The 12,692-nt window shown below is 47.0% G+C and overlaps 1 protein-coding gene across 1 annotated transcript in view; it reads right to left on the bottom strand.

The window, feature by feature from the left end:
* Positions 1-12,692, bottom strand: part of LOC112612736 (cytochrome P450 4F22) — a 43,342-nt gene that overhangs the window by 11,294 nt on the left and 19,356 nt on the right. Inside the window, exons 4-8 of the mRNA XM_025367613.1 lie at positions 11,768-11,912; positions 3,688-3,741; positions 3,440-3,567; positions 3,109-3,230; positions 325-592 (exon numbers count right to left, since the gene is read on the bottom strand). Of these exons, the coding sequence (XP_025223398.1) occupies positions 325-592; positions 3,109-3,230; positions 3,440-3,567; positions 3,688-3,741; positions 11,768-11,912 (717 nt within the window). The remainder of the gene's footprint in view (positions 1-324; positions 593-3,108; positions 3,231-3,439; positions 3,568-3,687; positions 3,742-11,767; positions 11,913-12,692) is intronic.

Here is a 12,692-nt window from a genome sequence, read left to right as displayed (position 1 = left end):
CAGTGGCACCATCATAGCTCACTGCAGCTTCCAGCTCCTGGGCTCAAGCCACACTCCTGCTTCAGCCTCCCAAGTAGCTGGGACCGTAGGCATGCAGCACCACACCCAACTTATTTATTTTTTGTAGAGACAGGGTCTCCCTGTGTTGCCAGGCTGATCTCCAATTCCAGGGCTCAAGCAATCCTCCCTCCTCGGCCTCCCAAAGTGCTAGCATTACACATGTGAGCCACAACGCCTAATGGAGTTCTAACATTTATCATTTTATACGCAATTCCTGGAGAGGCCATCCAGGGCAGGGCTCCACCCTCCAGGGCCCAGCCTCACCCTGGCCAGGAGCAGCACATCAATGAAGTCCAAGGTCTTCCCCTGCTTGGACTTAAGCCAGGCCTCGGCCCCCTGCTGACGCAGTGCCCGCCGCCGTTCCTGGATAACTTCAGTGGTGAAGTGGTGTACCATGTCACAGGCCTGCCGGAACCTCCGCCCATCCGCCGAGCGATAGTAAATGAAGTCGAGGTAATGGTGCAAGCGATACTGACGCCGGACAGCCAGAGCACTCAGTTCAATGATAGCGGAGATATAATCACTCATCTTCCTGCCAGGGAGAAAGGAAGCCATGAGTGTAGCCCCTTCCCCCAGCACAGCACAGCCATGGCTTGGCTAAGACCCATGGCTAAGACCCGTGGCTTGGCTAAGATAAGCCTTCACTCCCCATTGAGTAGATAACAAAGAGAAACCCTATATTAACTCTATTTTTATTTCATTTATTTATTTTTTAGATAGGGTCTTGCTCTGTCACCTAGGCTGCAGTACAGCGGCATAATTATAGCCCACCACAGCCTCGAACTTATGAGCTCAAGCGATCCTCCAGCCTTGGCCTCCCAAAGTGCTGGGTTACAGGCCTGAGCCACCACACTCGGTCCCATATATATTTTTAAACAGGCCCAAAGAGGGATAAGGACTTTCAACATAGGCATAGTCATTGTAGCATCACTAAAGCTAAATGGTTACACTCCTCAGCATGGGAGAAAATATTTGCAAATTATATATCTGATAAGGGATTAGTACCTAAAATAAATAAAGAATTCTTAAAACTTATTTTAAAATGGGCAATGGATATGAATAGGCATTTCTCTAAAAAAGACAGAAATGACCAATGAGAATGTGAAAAGATACTTAACAGCACTGGTCACCAGAGAAATGCAAATCAAAGCCACAATGAGATACTACTTCACCCCACTAAGATGACTAAAATCAAAACTTATAGTAACAAGTGTTGGGCTGCACTCCAGCCTGAGCAACAGAGCAATACCCTATCTCAAAAGCAAACAAACAAAACAACAACAACAAGCAAGTGTTCGTGAGTATGTGGAGAAACTGGAGCTCTCACACTCACTGGTTGGAAGAGCAAAATGGTACAACCACTTTGTACCATGTTGAAACCCACTGAAATAAAGTTTAGCAGTTCCTCACAACGTTTAAATTGGAATTACCATATGACCCAGCAATTCTGCTCCTAGGTATATAGCCAAGATAATTAAAAATACATGTTCACACAAAAGTTTGTGCATGAATGTTAATAGCAGCCTTATTCATAGTAGTCAAAAAGTGGAAACAATGTCTATCGATGGATGACTGGATAAACAAAATGTGGTATTATGTGGTAAATGGAATATTATTCATCAATGAAAAGAAATACATAACCGATACATGCTACAATATGGATGAGCCTTTAAAACATTATGCTGGGTGAAACAAGCCAGACACAAAAGTCTGTATGATTCCATCTGTGTGAAATATCCATAACAGGCAAACCTATAGAGACAGAAAGTAGATTGGTGATTGTCTAGACCTGAAGGAGAAAGGAAAGGGCAAGGGTTGCTAAAGTGTATGAAGTTTCTTGGAGTAGGGGGAGGATTGATGAAAATATTCTAAAATTGATTATAGTAATGGTTGCACAACTCTGGATATACTAAAAGCAATTCAGGTGTATTCTTTAAGTGAGTAAATTGTATAGTATGTGAATTGTCTCTCAGTAAAGCTTGTATTAAAATAATGATAATAATAATAATGGGTGAAGCATGCTTGCAGGGAGCTGTCCTCAGTCCTGAAGTGGGCTCGTTTTTATGCCCTTATTGCAGTCTGTCGTTTTCTTGTTTACTTACTTGTTCATGGTTATTGCCTGTCTTCCTACTGAAATGGAAGTTCTAGAGAAGCAACATCTTGTCTTTCTTGTTGACTATGGTGTTCCCAGCACCTAGTTCAGGGCTGGCCCTTACTAGGCACTCAGTAAATATTTCTTGGATTAATTAATTATTTAATTTCTAAAGCCATCTTTAATTATTTAATTACTAAGACCATCTCTGCCTTATCCAACTGGAACACGTCCCTATAATGCCTAGAGTAACAAAGTCATTAGCTTGTTACTGAGGACCTACTATGTGTGGCAAGCTTTGCATTAATTGTCTCCCTTATTCCTTATGTCCCCACTTAGACTATGAACTTCACAGAACTGTGACTGTCTGTTGTTCACCACCCTGTCCTCAGCAGCAATATCATGGTGCCAGGCACATAGTGGGTGCATAATTAATATTTGATGAATGAATGAATGAATGAACCAAGGCATTGATTATTTGATTCATTTACTCAACAAATATTCTCTGAGCATCAATTATGTGCCAGGGCAGTGCTACATCATTTTATCCTTAAAGCATCTCTCAGAGAGTACGAGATTGACATCCTTTTTTTACAAATAAGGAAACTGAGCCTCAGAAAGAGGGGAGGACACTGTTCAAAGACCACACACTCTTCATAGTAGAATGAAAAAATACTAACATTTACTAAGCACCTACTATACACCAAGCCATTGATTCACATTATCTCATTTAATTCTCACACAATGACTCTGGGGAAGGAATTATGAAGTCCATTTTTTTTATTAACAAAAAAATGAGGCTCAGAGAAATGGTCAGTTTCCTGGAACCACACGACCCATCCGTGGCAGAGCTCCCACAGGCCAGAGTTGTCTAATGCCTGGGAGTTCCCTTTCTCCTGCCACCATCTTGCCCCTAGAGCAGCTGGCTCCACAGTCCCAAGAAGGGTCACACTCACTCTTGGCAGTTGCTGTTGTAGCTGAAGACGCATTTCTGAAGACTGTCCAGGGTCATAAGGCTGATATGCTCAAACATATCAAGGGAGACCACTGAGCCCTCTGCCAGACGCCGCCATTTAGCCTGGAAGAGAGATACATGGTGACTGTGCATGAAAACCAGAGACAGGGAGTCAGCCTAACAAGGACCCGACTGCATTTTCACTACGAGCTCATTCTATAGATAAAGTCAGTGAGTCCTCCTGACATCACATGGCTTGCCCATGCATGAGTTGGAGCCTGGACCAGCCTCACTCCCAGGACACCCTCTTCCCACAAAGCCTTGGGACTCACATGCATAATGTCAGTGCACTGGTTGAAGATCTTCATGTAAGGCTTCAGGATATCAAAGTGGAAGGCAGGTGTCAGCAGGCGACGGTGCCGGCTCCACTTGTCACCTTTGCTGAGCAGCAGCCCATCCCCTGGGCCCAGAAGACTGAGGTTAGGGACCTCTCCTGTTACTCTGAAACCCTCCAAGGAACCCCACACTCTTCCCTCTCTTCTCTGAAGCCCCAGCCCCAGCCTACCCACTGGGCACTCACCTAGCCAAGGTTTTAGGAAGCCATAGAAGAGGTCATCCTTGGGGGCGATGGCAGCTGTGGAGGGCAAAGGGCCAATGATGACTCTAAATAGAGTCCTTCCTTCCTTCCTTCCTTCCTTCCTTCCCTCCCTCCCTCCTTCCTTTCTTTTTCTTTCTCTCTTTCTTTCTTTCTCTCTCTCTCTCTCTCACTTTCTCTCTCTCTCTCTCACTTTCTCTCTCTCTCTCTCACTTTCTCTCTCTCTCTCTCTCTCACTTTCTCTCTCTCTCTCTCTTTCTTTCTTTCTTTCCGGAGTCTCACTCTGTCACCCAGGCTGGAGTGCACTGGTGCGATCTTCACTCACTGCAACCTCTGCCTCCCAGGTTCAGGTGGTTCTCCTGCCTCAGCCTCCCGAGTAGCTGGGATTACAGGTGCCATCATCACACCCAGCTAATTTGTTTGTATTTTTAGCAGAGACAGGGTTTCACCATGTTGGCCAGGCTGGTCTCAAACTCCTAACCTCAAGTGGTCCACCCACCTCAGCCTCCCAAAGTGCTGGGATTACAAGCATAAGCCACCACACCTGGCCTCAAAACAGAGTTCTAACTCTTGAACTTTGCTTATGACTTCCTTAGGCCTCCTCACTGGGCTCTGACCTCCCACTGTATTCCTCCAGTCCATCCTCCACACCTACCCAAGAAAAATTCTTATAAAACACTGATCTCAATATGAGCCTCCCCTGCTCAAACGCCTCCCATGGCTCCCCATTGCGCTTGTAAAAAGTTCAGGTTCAGCCTGGCGTTGAAACCCAATTCCATCTGGCCCCTGTATGCCTCTCCCACCTCATCCTTCAACATACACCAGATAACCCTATTCTCATCACATGCTGTGGATCACCTCTGAACCTTTGGTCAGGCTGAGCTGTCTATCCAGAATAGCCTTCTTCACCTGAGCCTTCCCCTAATCCACTCCCTTTTTTTTTCTGCCAGCTCAGGTCATCTGAATCACACCTCCTGTGCTCCCAGCCTCCAGCCTCACCCTCTCCAGTGTGTCCCTCATGATAACCCCAGGAGAATCTCATCTGACTATCAGATCTGACCATGCCCCTTCCTGCTCACACACCCATCACTCTCACATACCAGCCCATTTTCAAAGCCCTGAATGATTTGCCTTTGTCCAAATCTCTCTCAAGACACCTCTGTCTTCCATCCCCCATTCGACATCACAGAACTAACACCACATAACCTTTTTTTTTTTTTTTTTTTTGAGATGGGGTCTCGCTCTGTCACCCAGGCTGGGGTGTATGGTGAGATCATAGCTTACTGCTGCCTCCAATTCCTAGATTCAAGTGATCCTCCCACCTCAGCCTCCCGAGTAGCTGGGACTACAGACATACGCCACCACACCTGGCTAATTTGTTAATTTTTTGTATAGACAGGGTATTGCCATATTTCCCAGGCTGGTCTTGAACTCCTGAGCTCAAGTGATCCTCCAAATTCAGCCTCCCAAAGTGTTGAGATTACAGGCATAAGCCACCATGCCCAGCCACACCACAGAACTTTTCTCAGCTCCTCAAAAAGACCACGTGCTGTCTCTTCTCTGAGACTTTCCACCAGTTGCTCTCTCTGCCTCAAACACTCTTCCCTCATCCTGTAGTCTCAACTTGAATGCTTCTCCCCACCCCTGACCCAGCAATCACTCTGGATTGTATCCACTTAGTTACAAGCTCCTTAGCAGAAGGGTTCATGTTGATCACTGATATATTGTGCTAAATAAGTTTTTTGTTTTGTTTTTTTTTTTTTTTTTGAGACGGAGTCTCGCTCTGTCGCCCAGGCTGGAGTGCAGTGGCCGGATCTCGGCTCACTACAAGCTCCGCCTCCCGGGTTTACGCCATTCTCCTGCCTCAGCCTCCCGAGTAGCTGGGACTACAGGCGCCCGCCACCTCGCCCGGCTAGTTTTTTGTATTTTTTAGTAGAGATGGGGTTTCACCGTGTTAGCCAGGATGGTCTCGATCTCCTGACCTCGTGATCCGCCCGTCTCGGCCTCCCAAAGTGTTGGGATTACAGGCTTGAGCCACCGCGCCCAGCCTAAATAAGTTTTTATTAAATGAATAAATAAGTCAATCCAAGGATGGATGAATGAAAGAATAAATGGGTGGATGGATGAGTAGATGGACAGATGAGTAGTACATGGATGGAAGAATAAGTGGATGGATGAATAGCAGATGGATAGATGGTGGGTGGGTGGATGGATGGATGAATGGATGGTTGGATGGGTGGATGGTGGATGGATGGATGAATGGATGGATGGATGGATGAATGAGTGGATAGGTGGATGGTGGATGGATGAGTGGATGAATGAATGCATGGATGGATGGATGGATGGATTCTCCTTCTATATACTGAACAGATTTGGGGCTGAATGGGCAGAGGCCCGGGAAGGAAGTATCTGAAATTCGAGTGGTATCACTTTTACCTGAATGTGACTCAGCCACCTACACACACACACTCCCTAGGAATTGGCCAATTGCGTACATAATCATCTGCCCACTCATCCTCCCATTCAACACACCTCTTCTGCTGCCTTTCTGTGCCCAACCCAAGTTGGGTGATGCTGGGGGCCCACAGATGGCTCAGCTCTATGTCCTCCCTGGAGGAGCTCCTGAGCAGGGCAGGAAAGGGAAGCAGAGGCATGTCATGCAACTACCAAGAAGGTAGAAAGTGTGGTAGGTGCTAAGGAGGGCTCAGAAAAAGGGCTGCTGGAAGTCAGAGCAGGCTTCCTGGAGGAGGCAGCATTGAAGAGGAAAGCAGGAGTCCAGTCACTCCTCTCCTGTCCGCGCTCTGGACTCCAAGATAGGTTCCACAGGGATCTTTCTGACACCCAGATCTGGTCAATAGCTGCCTTGTTCAAATACCTCCCATGGCTCCCTGTCACTCCTAGGATAAAGTGCAAGTGCATTCACTTTGCAGTCCAGTTCCTGCTTAACTGTCAGTCTCATTTCCTATTCCCCCCAACATGTCACCTTCACTGCAGCCACCCTAAGTCACCTGAATTTCCCTGGAATTTTCGCACATCTGCATCAGTGCACTGGCAGGACTTTCCATCTGGGACTCCTTCTCTGGCAAACTCCTAGGCATCCTTTAAGGCCCAGCATCACTGACACCTCCTCCAGGAAGCCTTCTCCAAACTCCCTTCTCAGCTGAACCATTGCTCTCTCATCCTCAGGTTCCTTTTCCACTCCAACTCTGACCACTCAATGCCAGGAAAGTCTGTGTCCACGTTCCTCACCAGTTTCCCCCTCCGGCAAAAAGGAGATGGTAGTCCAGGTGCCATGATTCACACCTGCAGTCCCAGCACTTTGGGAGGCTGAGGCAGGAGGATCACTTGAGCCCAGAAGTTCAAGACCAGCCTGGGCAACACAGCAAGACTCTGTCTCTACAAAAATGTTCTTTAAAAAGAAAAAAAAAAGAGGGAGAGATGAGATGGTGTATGAAATACCCCCACACAGTGCCAGCATGGAGAAACTCATGCTCAGAAAACTGCATATCACTGTGTTTGAGAGCTTGGGTTCTGGGCTAGCTAGGTCTGCATTCAAATTCCAGCCCTGCCACTAACTAGATATGTAAGCCTGGACATGTTACCACTGCCAAAGGAGAAAAATAGAACAATCCTCCCTCATGGTATCCCTATAAGACTCAACAAGCTCTTGTGTTCCTGGCACATGGTAGGTGCTCATTAAACATGTGTGTATATAAATATATAATTGACCAACTGTTGGCTATTTTTATTACTATGATTAAAATGATGATTTCTTGGCATCAAGAACTTGTGAGATAAATGTTTAGGTTTCCTGTTAATAGAAAATTAATGCAAGCCCTCTGTGGAAAACAGCAAGGTGATTCCTTAAAAACTTAAGTACAGAATTACCATATGACTTGGCGATTCTACTTCTAGGTATCTACCCAAGAGAGAAATGAAAACATATGTCCACCCCAAAACTTGAACATATATGTTCATAGTAGCATGATTCACAATAGCCAAAAGGTGAACAGATAAACAACAACAACAAAAATCCATACAGTGAAATGAAGTCAGCCCTAATGACCAACCTGGACAATATAGCAAGACCTCATCTCTACAAAAATAAAAATAAAAATTAGCTGGGCATGGTGGTGCGTGCCTGCAGTTCCAGCTACTCGGAAGGCTGAGGCAGGAGGAGGATCACTTGAGCCCAGGACTTCAAGGCTGTAAAGAGTTGTGACTGCACCACTGCACTCCAGCCTCTGGGTGACAGGGTAAGACTCTGTCTCAAATTAAAAAAAAAAAAAAAGAAGAAGAAACTGATTCATACTGCAACGTAAATGAACTTCAAAAACATTATGTTGAGTAAAAGAAAACAGACACAAAAAGATCACATTTTGTGTAATTCCCTTTCTATGATGTACCCAGAATAAGCAAATCCATAGAGACAGAAAGCAGATTCAAGGTTACCAGGGGACAGGAGGAGGAGGGAAATGGGAAGTGATTACTCAATGGGTATAGAGTTTTTTTATGGGGTGATTAAAACTTTTGAAGCTGGAGAATGCTGGTGGTTGCCCAACATGGTGAATACACTAAATACCACTGATTGTTCACTTGTAAATGGTTAATTATATGTTACATGAATTTCACCTCGATTTTAAAAAGATGATACAAAAGCAAGCCACAATTATATGTCTATATATCATGATGTTCTCTATAAGGCACGTTTACCTACTTTCTCTCATGAAAATTTCCTAGTCCAAAGGCCCATAAGATGATAGGGGAAACTGAGGCTCCAACAGGCTGTGGGCCCTCCTCCCGGCTCAAGGGCTATGGCAGCTCCAAGCTCAGAGCAGCAAGCTACTCCCAGGTGTGGCCCCAGGAGGTCCTGATCGGGGGTGGAGTCTGTGACTGGAGCCTGATCTGTGTAATTCCAGGTGGGGGCACCCTGGGGCCAAAAGGCCTCACTCCAGGCTGACTCACAGCCCCACCCTCTCCATCCTGGAGTTCCCTATCTGGCTTCTCCGGTGGGGAACGCAGAACACCCCTCCCTCCACTGGAGGAGGGGAGGGCAAGAGGCTTAAGCATCTGCTACATGCCAGCCCCTCCTGGGGCGCTACTCCTCGGTCTGTTTGGAGTCTCAGAACCAGGCAGGATGGTGGTCAGGAAACTGATGCTCTGAGTGGGAGGAGGAGGGAGGAAGAAGGAGAAAGAAGAAAAAGAGAGGCCGGGCACTGTGACTCACACCTGTAATACCAGCACTTTGAGAGGCCGAGGCGGGAGGATCACTTAAGGTCAGGAATTCAAGACCAGCCTGGCCAATATGGTGAAGCCCCGTCTCTACTGGAAAAAAAAAAAAAAAAAATTACAAAAATTAGCCAGGTGTGGCGGTGCACACTCGTAGTCCCAGCTACTCGCGAAGCTGAGGCAGGAGAATCACTTGAACCCGGGAGGCAGAGGTTGCAGTGAGCTGAGATCATGCCACTGCACTCCACTCTGGGAAGAAGAAGAAGGAGAAGGAGAAGGAGAAGGAAGAGGAAGAGGAAGAGGAAGAGGAAGAGGAAGAGGAGGAAGAGGAGGAAGAGGAGGAGGAGGAAGAGGGAGAAAGAAGAAGTAGAAGGAGGAGGAGGAGAGGAAGAAGAAGAAGAGAAGGGAGGAGGGGGGAAGAGGAGGAGTAGAGAGAGAAATAGAAGGAGGAGAAGAGGGAGGAAGAAAAAAGGGAAGGAGGAAAAGAGAAAGAAAAACATATATTAAAAAGGCAGAAGAGAAACCTTTATTAGTACCTATCCATATTATTTTTTAACCTTTTTAAAATTTTTTTAGAGACAGAATCTCACTATGTTGCCTATGCTGGATGCAATGGCACAATCATAGGTCACTGCAGCCTCAACCTCTTGGGCTCAAGCAATCCTCCTACCTCAGCCTCCTGAGTAGCTAGGACTATAGGCATGCACCACCACACGTGGCTAATTTTTAAAAATTTTTTGTAAAGATAGGGTCTTGCTGTGTTGCCCAGGCTGGTCTTGAACTCCTGGGTTCAAGTGATCCTCCTGCCATGGCCTCCCAAAGTGCTGAGATTGCAGGCATGAGCCACTGCACGTGGCCTCTTATCCACATTATATTATTCAGCCTTCACAACTGCATCCATTTTACAGATCAAAACCTGAGACCCAGAGAGGCTAGATAAGTGGCTGGGGTCTCATAGCAAGCATGTGCCAAAGCCAGAATTTGGAGCCAACCCAACTCAGTTCTGGCCCGGGGCTCTTCCCACAAGTTGATACTCATCCCTCAGAAGAGTCACTTCTCCCTCCCAAGGTCTAGGTTTTCCCCTTAGTTCAATGGGGATCGTCATCGCTTTACAAATGTAATAACGGGAGACAAAGAGGCATCGAGAGAGAATAGCTGCAGAAGGGGAGGATGGCAGCTTCTTCTTTCACAGCTCCTGGGTGGCAGCCCTGGAGATGGTCCCCAGATGCATGTTTGTAGAGGCAAAGCTGGGACAGAGATCCTAAAATTCCTGGAATCCCCCCCCCTTTTTTTTTGAGAGACTAAGTCTTGCTCTGTCACCCAGGCTGGAGTGCAGCAGTGGTACAATCACAGCTCACTGCAGCCTCCAACTGCTGGGCTCAAGCAATCCTCTCACCTCAGCCTCCTGAGTAGCTGGGACTACAGGCACGCACCACCACACCCAGCTAATATTTTTAAATGTTTTTGTACATTGATGGAGTCTTATTAGATTACCCAGGCTGGTCTTAAACTCCTGGGCTCAAGTGATCCTCCCATCTCAGCCACCCAAGTAGCCGGGACTACAAGTGCATATCAGTGCCACTGGGTAATTATTTATTTTTTTCGAGGGACAGGGTCTTACTATGTTGCCCAGGCTAGTCTCAAACTCCTGGCCTCAAGCAACCCTCCTGACTCAGCCTCCCAAAGTGTTGGGATTACAGGTGTGAACCGCCACACCTGATCTACTGGAGCTCAGTGGTTCATTTGAGAGTGAGCTTTCTCAGGTGTTCTCTGATACCTCTGGAGGTGCCCAGGTAATATGGGTTTGTTGTGTCCCCATCCAAATCTCATTTTGAATTATAGTTCCCATAATCCCCATGCGTCATGGAGGGATCCAATGGGGGGGTAATTGAATCATGGGGGAGATTACCCCTGTGCTGCTGTTTCCATGATAGTGAATGAGTTCTCACGAGATTTGATGAATTTATACAGGGCTTTTCCCCTTTTAACTTGGCACTTCTCCTTCCTGCTGTCATGTGAACAAGGACGTGTTTGCTTCCCCTTTCGCCATGATTGTAAGTTTCCTGAGGCCTCCCCAGCCCTGCAGAACTGTGAGTCAATTAAACCTCTTTCCTTTAAAAATTACCCAGTCTAGGGCAGTCCTTTATCGCAGCGTAAGAACGAACTAATACACCAGGTACACAAGGCCACACTGAGGATCTAGAGTCCCGCTCATGAGGAAGATAGAGCTGGACACAGACATACCCAGGTCCAAAGGGTTAAGACTGAGAATAGGTCTGTCTGGGAAGTCAGGGAAAGACTCCTGGAGGAGGTGGCCATTGGAGCTGGGTGTCGAAGGCTGAGCAAGAGCTTGCCAAGCACACTTGGGAGTCTCACATCTTGGGATAGGTGTGGACTGCACAAAGAAGAAGCAATTCTTCCACATCTCCCTCCCTGCCAGTCAGAGTCAGCCCGAGTGATGACAACAGGCTTCAGGCTGAGTCACCAAGAGTCCTGGCCATAATGGGAGTGTCAGAACCAAATCATGGGAGTGCCATGGCCAGGGATTGAGTAACACTTACTTAACAAAACCATAGGGAACAACTGCCTATCCAAACATGCTTGGCTCTGACTGCCGGATGGATGGACATTCCCTCGAAGTTCCTGGAACTCTTAGTCATCTTTGCCCATACCGTTCTCACAATCTGGATTGCCATTCTTGCTTTGGTGAACTCTTATTCATCCTTCAAAGCCCTATTCAAATGACCCTTCCTCTGGATATCCCACCTGTCTAAAATCTCAGATAGGCTCTGGGAGTTGAGGACTCACACATAGCTCAGAGGCCCAGTGCACCTACCTGAGGCTCCCAAAATGGGCTTGATGTAATCAGGGTGCACCAGAACCAACAGCGGCAGGACAGGTCCCATCCACACCAAGAGTATATGGTGCATGTTGTCTAGTACCTTCTTCTCATCTTGAAGGCCCGCCTCATTTGGAAGGTACTGCAAGAGGTAAGGGAGGAGCAATGAGGAGGTACCCAGACCCAGCTTCCCCCACTGCCTTCCTCCTGCCACCTCCTGTAGTCTCAAAACAAGCCCAATAGTGCTACATGATGATTTTAGGCAGCTGGCTGCACCTCCCTGGGCCTCCATTTCCTCATCTGAAAAAATGGAGAAGAATCAACTCTCCCTCTGAGGGCAGTAGAAAGGATTCATGAAATAACAAAGCAAGAGCCCCAGCATGGGCCTGACGCTGGCTGATGTTCAATGGCTAAAAATAGTAGCCAAATGTAGTGGCTCACATCTGTAATCCCAGCACTTTGGGAGGCCAAGGCAAGCAGATCACCTGAGGTCAGGAGTTCGAGACCAGGCTGGACAGCATGGTGAAACTCCGTCTCTACTAAAAATACTAAAATTAGCTGGGCTTGGTGGCAGGCGCCTGTAATCCCAGCTACTCAGGAGACTGAGACAGGAGAATCGCTTGAACCCAGGAGGCGGAGGTTGCAGTGAGCCGAGATCATGCCATTGCACTCCATCCTGGGAGACAAGAGCAAAACTCCGTCTCAAAAAAAACATGCCTGTAATCACAGCTACTCAAGAGGCTGAGGCAGGAGAACCACCTGAGCTTGGGAAGTTGAGGCTGCAGTGAGCTTCGACTCAGCAAGGTCGAATGGTTTTTCTGAAGTTACAAGTTAAGTAGGTGACTGTTCTGGTTTAGGCTCCCCCAGAAGGAAGTCCTGAGACAATGGTTCTTTTTTTTTTTTTTTTTTTTTTTTTTTTTTT

The sequence above is a fragment of the Theropithecus gelada genome, chromosome 19, assembly GCF_003255815.1.
Source record: "Theropithecus gelada isolate Dixy chromosome 19, Tgel_1.0, whole genome shotgun sequence".
Lineage (NCBI taxonomy): Eukaryota > Metazoa > Chordata > Mammalia > Primates > Cercopithecidae > Theropithecus > Theropithecus gelada.
The sequence above is the reverse complement of the archived record's forward strand: the minus strand, read 5'-3'. Positions and strand labels throughout refer to the sequence as shown.